The sequence below is a fragment of the Symphalangus syndactylus genome, chromosome 7 (assembly GCF_028878055.3).
Source record: "Symphalangus syndactylus isolate Jambi chromosome 7, NHGRI_mSymSyn1-v2.1_pri, whole genome shotgun sequence".
In the NCBI taxonomy this organism is placed as follows: Eukaryota; Metazoa; Chordata; class Mammalia; order Primates; family Hylobatidae; genus Symphalangus; species Symphalangus syndactylus.
Window position 1 is genome coordinate 123,284,610 of NC_072429.2, and position 20,291 is coordinate 123,304,900.

The window sequence follows — 20,291 nt, forward strand, 5'->3', positions numbered from 1 at the left end:
CCTCGGTGCAGGTGACTGCTTCCATCTAGTGTCCGTATTTTAGAACTACACCACTGCTTTGGGACATGAACTATTTTTCCTTCAGCATTTTTTTTTTTTTCTCTTTCTTTCTTTCTTTCTTTCTTTCTTTCTTTCTTTCTTTCTTTCTTTCTTTCTTTCTTTCTTTCCTTTCCTTTCCTTTCCTTTCTCTTTCTTTCTTTCTTTCTTTCTTTCTTTCTTTCTTTCTTTCTTTCTTTCCTTCCTTCCTTCCTTCCTTCCTTCCTTCCTTCCTTCATTTATGAAAGGAAAATAAAATCTCAGGACCTCGATTTAACCTACCAAAAGGAAAAAGAATAAGCCAAAAACCGAGTCATGCAAGAAGCTGCCTTTTCTTTTGTTCCTAAGCAGATGCCACAGATAAAAGGCCAGTTATCTCCAGCTGCTCGATGTCCACCTTATCTTATCAAGTGCTGATTTACTGAGCATGAGACAAATACATAACTGACTATTCCTCTACCTGCTCCTTGTCTCTTGCAACATGTGGATTCTGTGATGTGACTCGACCTTCCCTCTTTCCCCTCCAGCCTGCTCTTCCTCTTTAGATATTGAAGCCCACAAAATCATCTTTGGAGAAAGGCACAGATCGCAGACTGTGTCTGTGGTTTCTGTATTCCCTTCTTCTGGCATGTGCTTTACATTGGCTTCTAAACTTTACAAACTTCTAAATTGACTGAGACTTGTGTCTGACATATTTTGGTTGACAAATTGGCATCCAACAAAAGGGACTCTGAGTGGAGGTGGTCCTGACCTTTGACAAATCTGCTTTCGGTGCTTGGTACCAGCCCGGGCTACTTTTATTGCTCAAACTGTTACGGGAAAGGAGTCTGGAGCCAGACCACAGAGTGAGTTCTTGGATCTCTCACAGGAAAGAATTCTGGGCCAGTCACAGAGCACAGTGAAAAAAGCAAGTTTATTAAAGACTACTCTATTACAGAATAGGGCATCCTCAGAAAACAACAAGAGGAGGCCAGGCACGGTAGCTCACACCTATAATCCCAGCAGTTCGGAGGGTGAGGTGTGACAACTGCTTGAGGCCAGGAGTTCAAGACCAGCCTGGACAACATAATGAGACTCCATCTCTACTAAAAATAAAAAAAATTCGCCCTGCGTGGTAGCATACCTGCAGTCCCAGCTGCTAGAGAGACTAGGCAGTAGGATCTCATGAGTCTGGGATGTCAAGGCTGCAGTGTGCCATTATCATGCCACTGCACTCCTGCCTGGGTGACAGATAAGGCTTGTCTCAAAAGAAAAAAAAAAAGCAAGAGTAGGACTCTGAACACAAATAAAATGCTATATAATAAGGGAGCTAGCCGGGCGCGGTGGCTCACACCTGTAATCCCAACACTTTGGGAGGCCAAGGCAGCTGAATCACTTGAGGTCAGGAGTTCAAGACCAGCCTGACCAACATGGTGAAACCCTGTCTCCACCAAAAATATAAAAAGTTAGCCAGGTGTGGTGGCATGCACCCATAATCCCAGCTACTCAGGAGGCTGAGGCAGGAGAATCATTTGAACCTGGGAGACAGAGGTTGCAGTGAGCAGAGATCATGCCACTGCACTACAGCCTGGGTAACAAGACTGTCTCAAAAAAAAAAAAAAAAGAAAGAAAGCTAAGAATAATGAACTTGTGTGCTTTATTATAAAGGCTTGTGACCAGCTTGTGACAGGCTGATGTTATCATCTTGTGTAACTACTGAGTTCAGCAAGAGTTTAGGGATATACTATTACCTATTAGTATAAGAAACCTATTATCTATTAGTATAAGAAGCCTATTCTTAGACTAAGAATACTTTTTGGCCTTGAGATATCAGGACATCAAGACTTTTTGTTAAGTTCTGGGTCTTGTTTACTTATCATTAACTTATTCTCTCAACCATAAAGGTCTCGTGAAGGAGAGTGCCTAACTTCCTGGGAATGGAATCCGGCAGGTTTCACTTCATTTGGCCTTATTCAAGATGGAGTCACTCTGGTTTGGATGCCTCTGATATATTTTCCTCCTCCCTTTTATAAGGGGATCCTTAATTCTAAGGGGTACAGAGAGACAGAGGTCCATCTTCAGAAATGTCTTCAAGCTGAACAGGTGCAATGATATTCCTCCCTAACCATTGGGATCCCTTGTATTTAGATTGGAGAGGAGTTCACTCAGCAAGTGTTGGCATGGTGAGGGCCAATCATTATTGTGACTTTCAACAAAAGGTGGAATCTGGAAAATTAGTAAGTGTTCAATTTAAAGAAGCTTTTTTTTTTTTTTTTGACAGCATTTTGCTCTTGTTGCACAGGCTGGAGTGCAATGGCATGATCTCGGCTCACTGCAACCTCTGCCTCCCAGGTTCAAGTGATTCTCCTGCCTCAGCCTCTTGAGTAGCTGGGATTACAGCTGTGTCCCACTATGCCCTGCTAATTTTGTATTTTTAGTAGAGATGGAGTTTCACTATGTTGGCCAGGCTGGTCTTAAACTCCTGACCCCAGCTGATCTGCTTGCCTCGGCTTCCCAAAGTGCTGGGATTACTGGTGTGAGCCACTGTGCCCGGCCAGGTTTACCTTGTTTTCTTGCACAAAAATTACAACAGCAATACATTCCACAGCAACAAAACAGAGTATGTTCCAAGCATCTGAACAAAAAGGTTTTCCATGAACCAGACAATTGCTGGAACCACCCTGATATGGGGTCGACAGTGTGTTAATGGCAGAGATATGGGTGTCTAAGTCCTTCATGGACTGAGTAATATTATGTGAATAGTATGGAATATACAAACAACATTCCATTTTGATGATAGCACAAGATCCCCCGTGAGCCGCTGTTAAAATGCCCAAAGCCATGCAGTTTGATAAGGGTACCTGTCTAATTTGAGAAGTCTCTTCAGTTAGTAGGATAATGGCATGCTGTGTAGTACTAAAAGCTGTAGCTGTATGTTGGACTAGGGATTCAACTTGCCACTTGACATCCATTACAGCCACCTCTGACAGTAATACAGCCCTCGAGTAAAACCACAAAGGAGGGTCGGGTGCGGTGGCTCACGCCCGTAATCCTAGCACTTTGGGAGACCAAGGCGGTGGATCACCTGAGGTCAGGAGTTCAAGACCAGCCTGGCCAACATGGTGAAACCCCGTCTCTACTAAAAATACAAAAAATTAGCTGGGCGTGGTGGCAGGCACCTGTAATCCCAGCTACTCCGGAGGCTGAGGCAGGAGAATTGCTTGAACCCAGCGGGCGGAGGTTGCAGTGAGCCGAGATTATGCCACTTCACTCCAGCCTGGGTGTAAGAGCGAAACTCCGTCTTGGAAAAAAAAAAAGAGAAGAAAAATAAAACCACCAAGGAGACCGCTTTGGTCACCTGTGGCGAGATTTCCCAACTTTCCAGTTAGATGGGAGAGAGTCTAATTTAGTGAGGATATGTCCTGGGAGATAAGGATGACCCCATGTACATCTTCCAATCCAACTCCAAGGTAAATACAGCCAGCCATGAGACCCACATGCCCATAGCCAGCCCCAAGGAGAAAGACAAGCAACCAGTGGCTAGGACTTATTCTGCCATCCTATCCACACTTGGTCACTTACAAGGGTGTGATTACATTGTTGGGGTGGTAACCTTCCCATATTACAGGTCTCAGTCTCTTCATAACTGTTACTGTGTCTTTCAAAACATAGGGGCACTATGCTTGATACCTGCCCTTGGACAGCTGTTATCCACCCAAGTCCATCATGCACAGCATAACAGGGCAGGGTGGAATTTAGCTGTTTCCTCATTAAATCAAAAAGATGCTTCCTTGTTTCATTGTGAGAAATGAAAGAGCTGGGCCCTTTGTTTTTACAGTGCATGGGAAAATGTGATGGATGTTCACTCCAATCATAGTGATGATCCCATAAACTCACATTGGCTGGCAGGATGTGTCATGGCACCACTACGGTGGAGGAGAGCTGTAGTCCACACACGCAGCAATCCATTTTGTGTGTAGGGAGGCTGAAGTTTGTGCCCATTCAGCAAAGAGATTGCCTCTTAGCTAATACCAATATATGTCCATAATTGGGATATTAATCCAGATTTTTATGTTATTCATCTTTCTTGTTTCTTCTGAGCAGGAGCCAGAGATCACTGGTTGGTTCACAGGAATAAGTGGAATCAGTCTCTTGTGTTCCAGCAGCCTGTGGGACTTCATAGGAAACAGACTTAATTCAAGATCAATGAACCCAGCTGCTTCTTCCTTGAAGTGTAACTGCGGTTGAGGCACTAAGGAGTACTTACTTGGTAGGGTCCTTTCCACTGTGGGAAAGTTGATCTACTAGGGACCATTTTTCAAGTCATTAACAGGATCCCATTTCCTGGCGGGATTACAATAGGATTTTTTTCCTTAGTGGGGGAAGGAAGTCTCTCATTTCCATATTCAAGAAGAGCTTTTTGCACCTGACCTAAGTTGGCAACATAATTCTGTTAATTTGAAAGTATCTATATCTACTAGGAAATCAGCAATTCTGTCAGAAAGGCCTTTCCATACATTATTTCAAAAGGGCTGAGCTACAGCCTTCCACTGGGGCAGCCCAAACTTGCAACAAGGCCACAGGCAATAGACAGAGCCAGGTTTCTGATGTTTCCTGTCAGAGCTTAGCAAGGGTCCTCTTTAGAGTTTGATTGGTTCTTTCTACTTTTCCTTTTTATTTATTTATTTATTTATTTATTTATTTATTTTTTATTTTTTTAGACGGAGTCTCGCTCTGTTGCCCAGGCTGGAGTGCACTGGCACAATCTCAGCTCACTGCAAACTCCGCCTCCTGGGTTCACGCCATTCTCCTGCCTCAGCCTCCTGAGTAGCTGGGACTACAGGCGCCCGCCACCATGCCCAGTTAATTTTTTGTATTTTTAGTAGAGATGGGGTTTCACTGTGTTAGCCAGGATGGTATCGATCTTCTGACCTCGTGATCCGCCTGCCTCGGCCTCCCAAAGTGCTGGGATTACAGGCGTGAGCCACCGTGCCCGGCTGGTCCTTTCTACTTTTCCTGAAGACTGTGGCCTGCATGCGGAATGAAGACCATTGAATTCCTAGAGCGGATGCTATGTCTTGGGTTATTGTTGCTGTGAAAGATGGGCCATTATCACTCTATAAGCTTTTATGCAACCTGAATCTGGGAATCATTTCCTTAAATGAGAATTTAGAAACCTTGATTGACTTTTCAAGCCAGATAGGAAAAGCTTAATCCAACAGGTAAAGAAAGGTATCAACCAACACTAATAAATATTGGAATTCTTTACATGGGGGCATTTGGGTATAGTGTGTTTGCCAATCTTCTTCTGGATATGACCCCCTTTGCTGAACAGGCTTTACTAATGGAGGAGGTAAAGGTTGGTTCTTTGAGTTTTTTTGGGGGTTGGCACACAATTCACAGGCCTAAGTCACTTGTTTTACTGTTCTAAGAAAGTCTTTTCAGCCAGGCACAGTGGCTCACGCCTGTAATCCCAGCACTTTGGGAGGCTGAGGTGGGTGGATCACGAGGTCAGGAGTTCAAGACCAGCCTGGCCAACATGGTGAAACCCCGTCTCTACTAAAAATACAAAAATTAGCTGGGCGTGGTGGCAGACACCTGTAATCCCAGCTACTCCGGAGGCTGAGGCAGAGAATTGCTTGAACAAGGGAGGCAGAGGTTGCAGTGAGCTGAGATCACACCACTGCACTCCAGCCTGGGTGACAGAGTGAGACTCTATCTCAAAAATAATAAGAAAATGACGAAGGTCTAGAAAGGAATGTCCAAGTTCAGGCCAGTAGTGGCAAGCAGGACAAGATTTACATGGCCTTGCCATTTGTAACCAAAAAGTAAAAGTCATTCCATAGCAAGGAGATGAAAAAGAACTGCTGAAAAGCAATCTCCAGTTTTCTATCCTGGAGCAGTTCACCTACGGGGGACTGGTATAATTGCTGCCAGGCTTAGTCTTTCACATTGGACCTTCACATTTAAAACTTGTAAATGCGAAATTCCAAGTAAGCTTTGCAAAAAAGGAGAGACAATAAACAATTCATTTAAGTGGTCTAGATCTAGGGAAAGTAAATATTGCAGAGCCATTTGTCCCCAGTGTCTTCTAGCAACATCCCAGAACAGACAGGCAAATGGCCCATAACCCAAAGGCAAACAAGGAAAAGGAAAGTTAAAAACCTCAAGACCGGTTCAACGAGAGATCTCTCTCATAAAGCAGCAGTAGAGCATAGAAAGCAATCAGGAAACTGGCAAGTGGTAGCCTTTGGAAAGCTCTTACAGACAGCACAAGGAGGACGAATCCACAGTGAATAATGGTTAACATCCCATTGTGCTAAACCCATTTTCAGCTGTGAGGGGCCTTTAATCCTCCCAAGTAGGCCTCAAGCCCAATCTTAGATAAGTGTCCTTGTCCTTCATCGGTATAAAAATGTATTCCTCAGGCCGGGCGCGGTGGCTCAAGCCTGTAATCCCAGCACTTTGGGAGGCTGAGGCGGGTGGATCACGAGGTCAGGAGATCGAGACCATCCTGGCTAACACGGTGAAACCCCGTCTCTACTAAAAAATACAAAAAAAAATTAGCCGGGCGTGCTGGCGGGCGCCTGTGGTCCCAGCTACTCGGGAGGCTGAGGCAGGAGAATGGCGTGAACCCAGGAGGTGGAGGTTGCGGTGAGCCGAGATCGCGCCACCGCACTCCAGCCTGGGGGACAGAGAAAGACTCCGTCTCAAAAAAAAATAAATAAATAAATAAAAATAAAATAAAATAAAATAAAAATGTATTCCTCTACTCACCCAAATTCAGTCAGTTGGTCCTGCGCAGTCTATCTCTTTCGGGTTGAAGGTCTCACCTCAATAAAGTCCTTGGGAGTTGCCACAGGAAATGTTACTTAAAAGGAATTTTGTTCCAGACCCAAAAAGGAGGTTCTTGGATCTCAGACAGGAAAGAATTTAGGTCCAGTCACAGAGCACAGTGAAAGAAGCAAGTTTATTAAAGACTACTCTATTACAGAGTAGGGTGTTCTCAGAAAGCAAGAGGAGGACCCCACACCAAAAATTATGTAGCTAGCTAAGAATAATGGTCTCATGTGCTTTAGTACAACAGCTTGTGATCCGCTTGTGACAGAGTATTAGTAGTGTTATTCTCTGTGTAACTATTGATTTCAGCAAACATTTATGAAAATACTATGATCTTTAAAGAGAAACCTATTCTTAAACTAATAATGCTTTCTGTTCTCAAGATATCAGGACATCAGGATATTTCCTTAAGTTCTGGGTCTTGTTTAGTGAGTAAGAATCATTAGCTTGTTCAACCAAAAGGTCTTGTTACGGGTAGAGGGTGTCCAGGTTCGTGACATCTTGAACAAAGAATTGGACAAAATGTACAAACCAAGGAAAGAATGAAGCAACAAAATCAGATTTATTGACAATGAAAGTACACTCCTCAGGATGGGAGCAGCCCCTGTCTAGGGGCTCAAGAGCCGGGTTACAGAATCTTCTGGGGTCCAAATACCCACTAGAGGTTTCCCATTGGTCACTTGGTGTTCACCCCATGCAAATGAAGTAGTGGCCTGCAATCAGAGGCTGAAGTAAAGTTACAAAGTTGTACTCCTATGCAAACGTCTGATTGAGGCCATTATTTCATTTGCATGGAGTGCACACCAAGTGGCCAATGGGAAACCTCTAGTGGGTATTTGGATTGATTGGTGGCTTTCTGCAACCAATCAGAGGTACTTTCAATTTTCCATCTGCCCTGCAGAAAAGCAGGTTTGCAAAAGGAGTAACCTCTGGTCCTTCTGTTACTTAGGCGTGGATAGTTGGTTTTTTCCTTTTGATTTAGTTCTATGAAGTCAGTGTGAACCAGCCTTAGGTTCCCTGCCTCCAGACCCTATTCTCCTGCCTCAGTCTTATGATGGAGAGTACTTAACTTTCTGGGAATGTAACCCAGCAGGTTTTGCTTTATTCAGCTTTTATTCAAGATGGAGTCACTCTGGTTTGGACTCCTCTGACAGTGGGAGTGAAGTAGAAGTGATAGGGTTTCTTTACAGTTCTTATATCCAACTATTTGATTTAGTCTATAAGGAATTCCCCTTTGTCTTCTTTAGGAATATCAAAGCATTTCAACAGGTATTTAGTACCTGTGAGCTAGCCAACTTGTTACTTTGTATCTTTTTAAGTATCTACTCTGCACTAGTTATTGTCTAAGACACTATAATGTCTCTACTCACTATAGCAATCTTCTGAAGATTAGATTCCATTTTATAAGTGAAGATTCCAATTTTGAGGGGTGATAGGATTTATTGGAACTCAGATCCTTCTGACTTTCAAATAGTTGTTTCTTGGACCAAAGGACAGTGAAATGGTGATGACTGTATCTGCATGAAAAGGGAACAAGGAAGCTGTATCTGACTCTTCACTTTCAGCAAATAAGGTGGCTGCTGATGCTAACCTGACAGCAGCATTAGGCTATGGGAAAGCTTTCTCCAAATTCAGATCATCATTTTGTTACAGGAAAGGGGTCCCGATGCAGACTACAACAGGGGTTTCTTGGATCTCATGCAAGAAAGAATTCAGGGCAAGTCTGCAGTGCAAAGTGAAAGCAAGTTTATTAAGAAAGTAAAGGAATAGAAGAATGGCTATTCCATAGACAGAGCAGCCATGAGGGCTGCTGGTTGCCTATTTTTATGGTTATTTCTAGATGATATGCTAAACGAGGGGTGGATTATTCATGCCTCCCCGTCTTAGACCACATGGGGTAACTTCCTGACGTTGCCACGGTATTTGTAAACTGTCATGGCGCTGGTGGGAGTGTAGCAGTGAGCACGACCAGAGGTCACTCTCGTGGCCATTTTAGTTTTGGTGGGTTTTGGCCGCTCCTTCACTGCAACCTGTTTTATCAGCAAGGTCTTTATGACCTGTATTTTGTGCTGACCTCCTATCTCATCTGGTGACTTGGAGTGCCTTAACCGTCTGGGAATGCAGCCCAGTAGGTTTCAGCCTCATTTTACCCAGCTCCTATGTAAGATGGAGTTGCTCTAGTTCATGTGCCTCTGACAATTTCATGTTAATTTTTCTCTTTGAATTCATGAGTAGCACTGAAGAGAGTACATGAGGTTTGTGGAAAATACCAATTTGAAGTCTTTTAGTCCATAAGATTCACTGTGATAAATTTCTTCCTAGGCTGAAAAAAAAGTAATGGTTGACCACAAAAAAGATGGCGGCCGCAGCTTCTCCACGGCAACGGCGACGCCATTCTCCAGCAAGCGCGTCAATACATTTAGTTCCGGCCTGTTTGCACGTCATTTCCGGCACCGGCATGGCGGGGTGAGCGGCTGGTTTTCTTATTTAAGACCGGGAATTTGGTCAGCCTGGTGAGCGGACTCTAAGGAGATGGAGTATCGCTGAAGTGATGGGAGAGAATGTGGTCGTTAGCAACATGGAGAGAGAAAGTGGGAAGTCCGTGGCTGTTGTCGCAGTTGTGACTGCGCCTCGGTTTACCCAGCAATACAGAGAATATCTCGAGAGGCAGAAACTCTTTGATACACAGCACCGTGTGGAAAAGATGCCGGATGGCTCGGTGGCGCTACCGGTGCTGGGAGAGACGCTTCCAGAGCAGCACCTGCAGGAGTTGAGGAATCGTGTTGCCCCAGGCAGTCCCTGTATGCTCACGCAGCTCCCGGATCCTGTTCCTTCAAAGAGGGCCCAGGGTTGTTCACCTGCCCAAAAATTGTGTCTTGAGGTGAGTCGCTGGGTGGAGGGCCGGGGAGTCAAGTGGTCAGCCGAGTTGGAGGCTGATTTGCCCCGATCATGGCAACGGCATGGTAATCTCTTGTTGCTGAGTGAAGACTGTTTCCAAGCCAAGCAGTGGAAAAATCTGGGACCGGATCTCTGGGAGATCGTTGCCTTGGCACTTGGCGTCCAGCGTTTGGCAAAACGAGGGCGGGTATCACCGGATGGTACTCGAACTCCAGCAGTGACACTGCTGCTGGGTGACCATGGCTGGGTAGAGCATGTGGATAATGGTATCCGTTATAAGTTTGACGTGACCCAGTGTATGTTCTCCTTTGGAAACATCACTGAGAAGCTTCGAGTGGCATCGTTGTCCTGTGCTGGAGAAGTGCTGGTGGATCTCTATGCAGGAATTGGTTATTTTACATTGCCTTTCCTAGTTCATGCTGGTGCTGCCTTCGTCCATGCTTGTGAGTGGAATCCCCATGCTGTAGTTGCTCTGAGAAATAACCTTGAGATCAACGGAGTAGCAGATCGGTGCCAAATACACTTTGGAGATAATAGAAAACTGAAGCTCTCAAATATTGCAGATAGGGTGATCCTGGGGCTGATTCCCAGCTCTGAAGAAGGCTGGCCCATTGCCTGCCAAGTGTTAAGGCAGGATGCTGGAGGCATTTTGCATATCCACCAAAATGTGGAATCTTTCCCAGGGAAGAATCTTCAGGCTCTTGGAGTCAGCAAAATAGAGAAAGAGCATTGGCTGTATCCTCAGCAAATTACCACCAACCAATGGAAAAATGGAGCTACCAAGGATTCTAGGGGAAAAATGCTGTCACCAGCCACCAAGCCAGAGTGGCAAAGGTGGGCAGAATCTGCAGAAACTCGAATCGCCACTCTTCTTCAGCAGGTGCATGGGAAACCGTGGAAGACACAAATTCTGCACATTCAACCAGTGAAATCCTATGCTCCCCATGTGGATCACATAGTCCTGGATCTGGAATGCTGCCCCTGTCCTTCAGTTGGCTAGAGGAGGTAGATCCTGGGACACATGGGATCCATGTGCGAGTGGCCCTTAATGTATCAGTTCAGTCCAGGTTGTCATCCCTTTTGTCCCCTGGTGATCAGTTTTTTTCATATTTTGTAGCCCTGAAAGCAGGCTCTAGATCAATTCAAATTATTTCATTTGTCTTTCATTGATAACATAGAAAATGAAATACCTATTTGGGAGAAGCAGCATGGCCCATTGAAATGAGGCTTATCTGTGCAATTATGAATTCCAAATTCTGACCTCAGTTCTGGAATTGAAGTTTCAGTATGTTTTGGCCTCAGGTTTCATTATTTGCAAAATGAGAGTTTCTTTGAACTGTCTCACGTGACTATTAAGCAACTATACACAGGACATTGGTTATTTTAGAGTGAAAGACACAGTGCTTTTTCCAAATTCCTCTGGCTACCATATAGAAAATTGACTGGAGGAGGGCCAAGATGGAAACAGGGCGACCAGTGAGAAGGCTTCTGTGGTTGTCCAGGTCTGAGGTGATGGTAACGTGGACTCGGGTGGTGGTAATGGGAGGTAGATTGATATGATAAATAAAATTGACAGACCAAGCAATGGAATCAGAATTAAGTCCTTAACGTGATGCTGCTTTGTTATTATGACTGACTAAATTAGAGAGAGAAGGGAACAAAAATTATTTTAGTGTATTTCCATTCCCTTACTGTGACATTCCTAAATGATTGTGAGGGGGTGTCTTACAAATTTGGTTTGTTGTGGTAGAAATATGGTTAAGAATCACCAGTCTATTTTTCTTTTTTTTTTAAAGCTCATCTGCTGAGGACGAATCACTGTTCTAAATCATAGGGAATCTAGATTTCTAGCCTCAAGCTTGTGCAATAGCTGCCAATTAATAGCTATTAGTTTAAAGTTCCTATTAAAATCTTAGATTTGTATAGGCCTCATACTCCCTCTTCATCTTCCTACCATGGCTGAGAACACGAGGGCCAACCTAAGAAGCTATAGGGAATGTGAGATATTCTGCAGAGTATTTCCAGCCTCACCTTATTTTATGGCTGTCTGCCGTAAAAGATGGTTTGCCATTAGAGTGACTAATTGTTTGTTATTTTGTTTGCTTGCTTTTTTGTTTTTTTGAGACAGAGTCTTGCTCTGTCACCCAGGCTGGAGTGCAGTGGCACCATCTTGGCTTACTGCAACCTCTGCCTCCCAGGCTCAAGCGATTCTCAAGCCTCAGACTCTCAAGTAGCTGGGGTTACAGGTGTGCAGCACCATGCCCAGGTAATTTTTGTATTTTTGGTAGAGATGGGGTTTCACCATGTTGGCCAGGCTGTTTTGGAACTCCTGACCTCAAGTGATCTGCCCACCTCAACCTCCCAAAGTGCTGGGATTACAGGTGTGAGCCACCACGCATGGCCCAAGATGACTAATTGTTGATTATCACTCAGAGCTTTGTTTTGGTGTATTTTGAAGCTATCTAGGCTGGTTTGCTAGGTGAAGGAAATACAGAAAAGTGTGGCCTTGTATGATTGTACCTGACATTTGGCTGGCTGGATTTGGGCATGGCTACTCATCCTTCTCTTGCAGCAGTAGCAGTAAGGACAGGTTGGTGCTGTTTGTGTTATCCAACAAATACTAAGTGCCTATTATATACAAAAGCCACAGGAAACATAACGATCCATTAGATAGAGTTCCTGTCTCTGAGGAACCCACAGTCTAGCAGCAGAAATAACACAAGTACTCAAAGAAAGACTTGGAGTGCAGTAAGATAAGTGCCATGCGAGTGATAGCACGTTGTAGGAATGCAAAGGTGGGAAAGAAGAGTTCTCAGAACTGAATAGGGAAGTTTTCAGAGGTAGTGTTTGAATTGGCTCATGAAAACTGGGTAAGATTTTGATGGGTAGGTTGCGGGTAGAAACAGGCACTAGTAGAAGAGAATAACAGATGCAAACGTTTGAATCCTCAGAAAATGGTATGTTGTTATTAGATAAGTTTGGAACAGAGGAAGCAGTAAGAGATGTGTTGAAGATGGGGGTTGTTGTAAGGATTAAAAAGCACTGTGTCTTGTACACAGTAATCCCCTAGAGAGGTGTTAGCCAGCATGCGATCCCACCACGAAAACAAACAGCCTGCCTATTTCCATTCCCATCTCAAAGAGTGGCCTTCCTGTGTTACCTTAATCATCTCCTCTTTTTTTTTTTTTTTAGAGACAGTCTCGCTGTGTCGCCCAGGCTGGAGTGCAGTGGCGCAATCTCGGCTCACTGAAACCTCCGCCTCCTGGGTTCAAGCGATTCTCCTGCCTGAGCCTCCCAAGCAGCTGGGACTATAGGCGTGTGCCACGCCTGGCTAATTTTTTGTATTTTTAGTAGAGACGGGTTTCACCGAATGAGCCAGGATTGTCTTAATCTCCTGACCTCATGATCTGCCCACCTCGTCCTCCCAAAGTGCTGAGATTACAGGCATGAGCCACCATGCCCAGCCAGTCATCGCCTCTTTTACATAGTGGGTTTTTCCTCACTTGTGTGTCCATGGCTTGCTCTCCTCAAACTATAAAGATACCAACCTGGAGGCTGAGACAATATGGGAAGGGAACAAGGAGAAACAATGAGGAAGATGAGCCAGAGAGTCAGTCTGGGGACTGAGGATTTGCCTTTTTGCCGTAAGCTCTGGATAGACAGCTGATGTCAGGTGTGGCCAGTTGAACTCATTCGACCAACGGTTGTTGGACTGCTGCATGCTTGTGCTCTCCCTCTCTCATATATATATTATACATATATATTCATATATTATACATATATATTCATATATATAATACATATATATTCATATATTTTATATATATACATATATGGGCCCTGTGTGTGCAGTGATGAAAGACTGACATGGCTCTGCCTTCATATAGTTTATTTTTATTTTTATTTTTTGGAGATGGAGTCTCACTCTGTCGCCCAGGCTGGAGTGCAGTGGAGCGATCTCAGCTCACTGCAACCTCCGCCTCCCAGGTTCAAGCAATTCTCCTGTCTCAGCCTCCCAAGTAGCTGGAATTACAGGCATCTGCCACCATGCCCGGCTAATTTTTGTATTTTTGGTAGAGAGGGTTTCACCCTGTTGGCCAGGCTGGTCTTGAACTCCTGACATCAAGTGATCCACCCACCTTGGCCTCCCAAATGCCTTCTTAGAATTTAGATTCCACTCATTCAACTCCTGACTCCTCTGCTTTCTGTGTGACCTCAGGCAAGTCATGAATCTCTCAAGATTTAGTTTCCTCATCTGTACATTAGGGTTAACAATTGTACATATCCTATAGGGTAGTTCTTAGGTTTAAATGAATATATGTTAAACTGTCATCATCGTGACTCACTGAGTGGTGAATACTTTTATAAAATAAAAAGTATCGGAGACAGGTCTCAATCAGTTTAGAGGCTTATTTTGCCAAGGTTGAGGACACACATGGGAAAAAGACGCAAGTCACAGTAGGATCTGTGGCTGGCACATTTTTCCAAAGAGGATTTTGAGGGCTTCAGTATTTAAAGGGGAAAGTGAGGGTAGGAGGGGTAGGGGTAGAGGAAAAAAACAAAAAGGAGTGTAGTTAGTGAGTTAAGTGGTCACATTCTTGTGAGGCTTTGATTAGTGCTTACTGAATCCACATGTTACATGTGAAGTGGGGTAGAGGAACAGTCAATTATGCATTTGTCTGGACTCAGTAAATCTGCACATGTCTGAGGTGGGCAGAGGGATGGTTTCTAGTCTTGTCTTTGTGCTGTATCTGTGAAGATAAGCTGTTTACATTGTCAAGGTAAGGGAGGCCAACTGAGGAGATATGTAACCTTCTATCTTGCAGCTGTGTTTAGGCAAAAAGAAAGGCAATTTTTTTTTGCATGACTGAGTTTCCAGGCTTCACTTTTCCCTTTGGCATAGTAAGTTTGGGGTCTGACTTTTTTTTTGTTTGTTTGTTTGAGATGGAGTTTCTCTCTTGTTGCCCAGGCTGGAGTGCAATGGCGCGATCTCGGCTCACCACAACCTCCGCCTCCCGGGTTCAAGCGATTCTCCTGCCTCAGCCTCCCGAGTAGCTGGGATTGTAGGCATGTGCCCCCATGCCCGGCTAATTTTTGTATTTTTAGTAGAGACAGGGTCTCTCCATGGTCGGGCTGGTCTCAAACTCCCGACCTCAGGTGATCCGCCCACCTCAGCCTCCCAAAGTGCTAGGATTACAGGTGTGAGCCACTGCGCCCGGCCTGGGTGATGACATTTTATTTTCCTTTCACACTTCATTCTATCAGTCAGTCTTTGTATATGATGAACCACCATTTTCCAATTTGGCTGTGAGGGGTTGCTGTATGTCTGGCCTACTTGAGGCAGAATGTCATTATTTTGAAAAGCCATTCACTGATTAATTAGGAGATACTGTGTACTCTCTCCATTAAGCGCTGTGCTTGGAGCCAGTGACATAGAGATGAATAAAACTGAGTCCTGCCCACAATGGGATCATTATCTGGTGACACGGACACAGAGAAAACAATGTCAATGCTGTTTACTAAGTGCTTAGATAGAAATAAGGGTTTTTATGGGCACACATAGGAGAGGCAGCCACCCTCATTTGAGGATGTGGGTTGAGGACTGGACAGGGTGACTAGGAAGGTAGGAGCAGGGATGCCTAAGGGAGTGTTAAAGAGTGAGCAGGAGTTAATGTGTGGATGGAAGAACAGAAGGCTCCCTTAAGCTTTTTCTCTACTTAAGCACGTTCATTTACATTTCAGTTTTCTTTGAGGACTTGCTGGATTGCCCTGGTTGGGAAGAGGCATCTTATGGAACCAAGGAAAAAAGACTGAAGGGTTCAGGAGGCTCATGGGGTCCTTGTCATCTCAGTCCAGCAATTTGTATAAGCTCTAAAGGCTTCCCATGCAAGCTTCAATATTAGTTGCCAGTCAATGCAGCCACTTGATAGAGATACTGTGATTTTTTAAAAATAGTAATTTTTAAAAACTCCCTCAAACTTGAGCTGCTTTATTAACTTTGTAATTTTAAAAAATTATATGAGTGCAGTAACATATGAGTACAATATGTGCCTTTGAAATACACAAATAGGCCAGGGGCGGTGGCTCATGCCTGTGATCCCAGCACTTTGAGATGCTGTGGCAGGTGGATCACCTGAGGTCAGGAGTTTGAGACCAGCCTGTCCAACATGGCAAAACCCTCTCTCTACTAGAAATACAAAAATTAGCCAGGTGTGGTGGTGGGCTTCTGTAATCCCAGCTACTTGGGAGGCTGAGGCAGGAGAATCTCTTGAACCCAGGAAGTGGAGGTTGCAGTAAGCCGAGATCACGCCACTGCACTCCAGCCAGGCAACAGAGCAAGACTCTGTCTCAAAAACAAAAAACAAAACCATATGCGAACAGAAATTTAAAATAGTAACAAACAAATAGAATTTAAATTTCTTTCTCCTACCCTGGGCACACATGTGACAAAATCCAATATATATCGTTCTGAACAGCCTTAGGGTACAGCCACTTTATATTGCACAAGCTGTAAAAGTAGTCATTTTCAAACTACACTATTATTTAAAATGATTACAAGTATTTAAAATGTTTAAAATAAAGATCCAACCCTGTTCACTTGGGAAACAGTTTGGCAGTTCCTTAAAATGTTGAACATAGGGTTATCATATGACCCAGCAGTGAATTAACCAAATAAGACATATGTGATATACCCAAGAGAATGCAAACATATGTCCACACAAAGGCTTGTACATGAATATTTGTAGCAGCATTATTCATAGACAAAATGTGGAAACAACCCAAAGTCCATCAACTGATGGTTAAACAAAATGTCATATCTATACAATGGAATCTGTAAAAAGGAATGCAGTACTGATACATGGTTTCTGGATGAACTTTGAAAACATTATGCTGAGTGAAAGAATCCAGTTGCAAAAGGTCATTTATTGTATGGTCCCATTTATATGAAATGGCCAGAATAGGCAAATCTATAGAAACAGAAAGTAAGTTCCCAGGTGCTGTGGGGAGTAGAGAATGGAGAATGACTGCTAATGGGTACCGGGTTTATTTTGTGGGAAGATGAAAATGTTCTGAAAATAGATGGTGGTGATGATTGCACAATTCTGTAATATATGAACCAGCCATTTAATTGTATATTTTTAAAGGGTGAATTTCCCTACTTGCTTCAGCAACATATATACTAAAAGGGTGAATTTTATAGTATGTGAATTATATCTCAATACAGCTGTTAAAAAAAAAAAAAAGCAAAGAACTTGGAAACACTTCCTATAGGAAGGAACACCAGAGCTGCATTTTATTATTTTTGGGGTCTTGCTTTGTTGCCCAGGCTGGAGTGCAGTGGCGCAATCAAGGTTCACTGCAGGCTGGGCGCGGTGGCTCACACCTTTAATCCCAGCTCATGTCTGTAAACTTTGGGAGGCCGAGGTGGGCAAATCACCTGAGGTCAGGAGTTTGAGACCAGCTTGGTCAACATGGTGAAACCCTTTCTCTACTAAAAATACAAAAATTGGCCAGGTGCGTTGGCTCATGCCTGTAATCGCAGCACTTTGGGAGGCTGAGGCAGGTGGATCACAAGGTCAGGAGTTCAAGACCAGCCTGGCCAAGATGGTGAAACCCCATCTCTACTAAAAATACAAAAATTAGCCAGGGGTGGTGGTGGGCGCCTGTAGTCCCAGCTACTCGGGAGGCTGCAGCAAGAGAATCGCTTGAACCCAGCAGGCGGAGGTTGCAGTAAGCCGATATCACGCCACTGCACTCCAGCCTGGGTGACAGAGCAAGACTCCATCTCAAAAAAAAAAAAAATACAAAAATTAGCGAGACATGGTAACAAACACTTGTAATCCCAGCTACTCAGGAGGCTGAGGCAGAAGAATCGCTTGAACCCAGGAGGCGGAGGTTGCAGTGAGCGGAGATCACACCAGTGCACTGTAGCCTGGGTGACAGAGTGAGACTCTGTCCCCCACCAAAAAAAAAAAAAAACTCACTTGCAGCTTTGACCTCCTGGGCTGCAATCCTCCTGCCCCAGCCTCCTGAGTAGCAACCTCCTCCACCCCCCCACCCCCTCCCCCGCCGAGTTCAAGCGATTCTCCTGCCTCACCCTCCAGAGTAGCTGGGATTACAGGCGGGCACCACCATGCCCAGTTAATTTTTGTGTTTTTAGTGGAAACAGGGTTTCACCATGTTGGCCAGGCTGGTCTTGAACTCCTGACCTCAAGTGATCCACCCACCTCAGCCTCCCAAAGTGCTGGGAATACAGATGTGAGCCACTGTGCCCACCCATTATTTTTAAATTTTTTTTATAGATATAGGGTCTCACTATGTTGCCCAGGCTGGTCTCAAACTCTAGTGCTCAAGTGATCCTCTAACCCCAGCCTCCCAAAGTGCTGGGATCCCAGGCATGAGCCATGGTGCCTGAACTAGAGCTGAATTTTGAATAGGATCAACCACGTAAAGGCAGAGGAAGTGAGGGCCCCTTAACTTCTTCTCCAAGATAAGCTATTTGTCTCACTGAAACTTTCTCTTGAATCTTACAGTTACCACTGTGTGTTTCCTGTAGGCCCTTCTCCAGATTCTCCAAGTCGTTCCCAAGAACCTTTTCGCTGGGGCCCAGAATTGACTCACAGTATCCATCCCAATTCCCCTTTCTCTTAAAAAGGAGAAGCTGGAAAACTCAAGTACTAAATTTCCCAGCCTCTCTTGCACAGATAGTGGCCATGTGAGCCAGTTCTGGCAAGGAGCTGCAGGCAGAGGTCCGGAGGGAGGGCTTTGGGTCTCTGACCCTGGAGATGTAGCAGCCATCTCTCCAAGCATGCTAAGACTGGCAGAGCAGCATTGTAGGACTTTGATTTCTTAAGGGGATCTTTGATCAGCTACACAGCCCTGAAATGTCTATCTCTGAACTTGTCATGTGAAAAAAAAATAAATAAAATAACCTGCAACCCCACCCCCAAGTCTATTTAAGTTACTGTGGGAATTTTCTTTTAACTTACAGGCAAGAAATATTTCTGCCTGATATTCTGAGTACTAGATTAACCAAATAAATTAGACATATATAATAGAGGTGAGTAAATAAAAACTGAGCAGGAATGTTCACAGAGCTCATACCACCCAAAACAGGGCATCTTGAAATTATTTTTTTTCAGATGTTTCAGCTGTTAATGCTTCCATCCAGTGAAAATGCTGTGAAAATAAAAACTTCATTCAGCCTTGAAATTAATTTATCCGTGACTCCAAGGACTGCCTTTGGTCTTTTTTTTTTTTTTTAATCAAAGTGATAGATACTCAATAATGGGATTCGTTCCCTAAACAGGAATGTAACTCAGGCTGTAGCCATAAAGTCGCAGAAGCTTAGCTACTAGACCACAGGCTGGAGTGTTTTGTTTTGTCTCTTTTCCCTTCTCTCTCTTCTTGCCCTTTCATAAATGTTTTTGGGCCCCAACCATGTGCCAGACACTGTGGCAACCACTGGGAGTAAAATAGCCAACAAAACAAGACTCAGTCCCAGACTCCATGGACATTATACCCTAATGAGAGGGATAGGCATTTACCCAATAATCACACAACACCTACAACAGTTCATATAACAACTTGCATTCTAGTAAATGCGTGAGGAGAGGTTCTCGGGGTGCAATTGGAACCTATGACAGGGGTTGGCCTGGTCAGGAAGTCAGGACAGTCTTCCCTGAGAATTTGATGACTTAGCTGCGAGCTGAATGGTGAGTAGGAATTAATGAGTGGCTAAAATGGGGAACAGCTTTCCAGGCTCTGACATTGTGCACAAGTGCCATGTGGAGGAGTTTGAGGGGCTAAAACGAAGGGTAGGGTAGATGGAGAGGAAAGGGGTGAAGGAATGTTAATTAGGCTGCAGAGTTAAGTGATGGTCAGATCAGGCAGGGGGCAATGTAGGCTATATTAAGAACACCATCCCAACAGCAATGGGATGTCATTGAAGGGTCTAAGCAAAAATGTGACATGGTTAAATATGTGATGTCTTGCAAATTCAGTTTATCAAAATCCTAGTATTCTAAAACATTTTAAAATATACTCAACACATACACTAACCCCTAATATTCCTTCATCTGCCCACCCTTGTTTCCAACAACTGTGGTGACATGGGATTGTACAAGGAGTTGGCTTCGTATACATAATTCATAGTCAATAAATTTTTCGTTTACGTTCATGGGAAAAATGCTGGCTCATAGAATTAGTTGACTCAGTTGGGATGTATTCTTCCATTTTCTGGAAAAGTTTATGTACAATCATTATTACTTAATGTTTGTTAGAAATCCCCAATGAAGCTATCTGGACCTGGATTTTTTTATGGGAAGATTTGTAACTACAAATTCAATTTCTCTAAAAGAGTGTTTTAGGGTATCTATTTCTTGACTGAGCTTTAGTAGTTTGCATCTTCAAAGAACTTTTCTGTTTTATCTAATTTGCCAAATATACTGATACAAAGTGTTCAAAATGTTCCTTTTACCAACTGTAGAATCCGTAGTGTTATGACCTCTCATTACTGACACTGATAATTTGTCCTC

General features: G+C 43.9%; 1 protein-coding gene across 1 annotated transcript; it reads left to right on the forward strand.

Annotated features, from left to right (window-relative positions):
- The first annotated feature begins 8,535 nt into the window (after positions 1-8,535).
- TRMT12 (tRNA methyltransferase 12 homolog) lies at positions 8,536-11,334 on the forward strand. The gene has a single exon (XM_055287211.2). The coding sequence runs from the start codon at positions 9,407-9,409 to the stop codon at positions 10,751-10,753; it is 1,347 nt and encodes a 448-aa protein (XP_055143186.1). The 5' UTR covers positions 8,536-9,406; the 3' UTR covers positions 10,754-11,334.
- Positions 11,335-20,291: the final 8,957 nt, after the last annotated feature.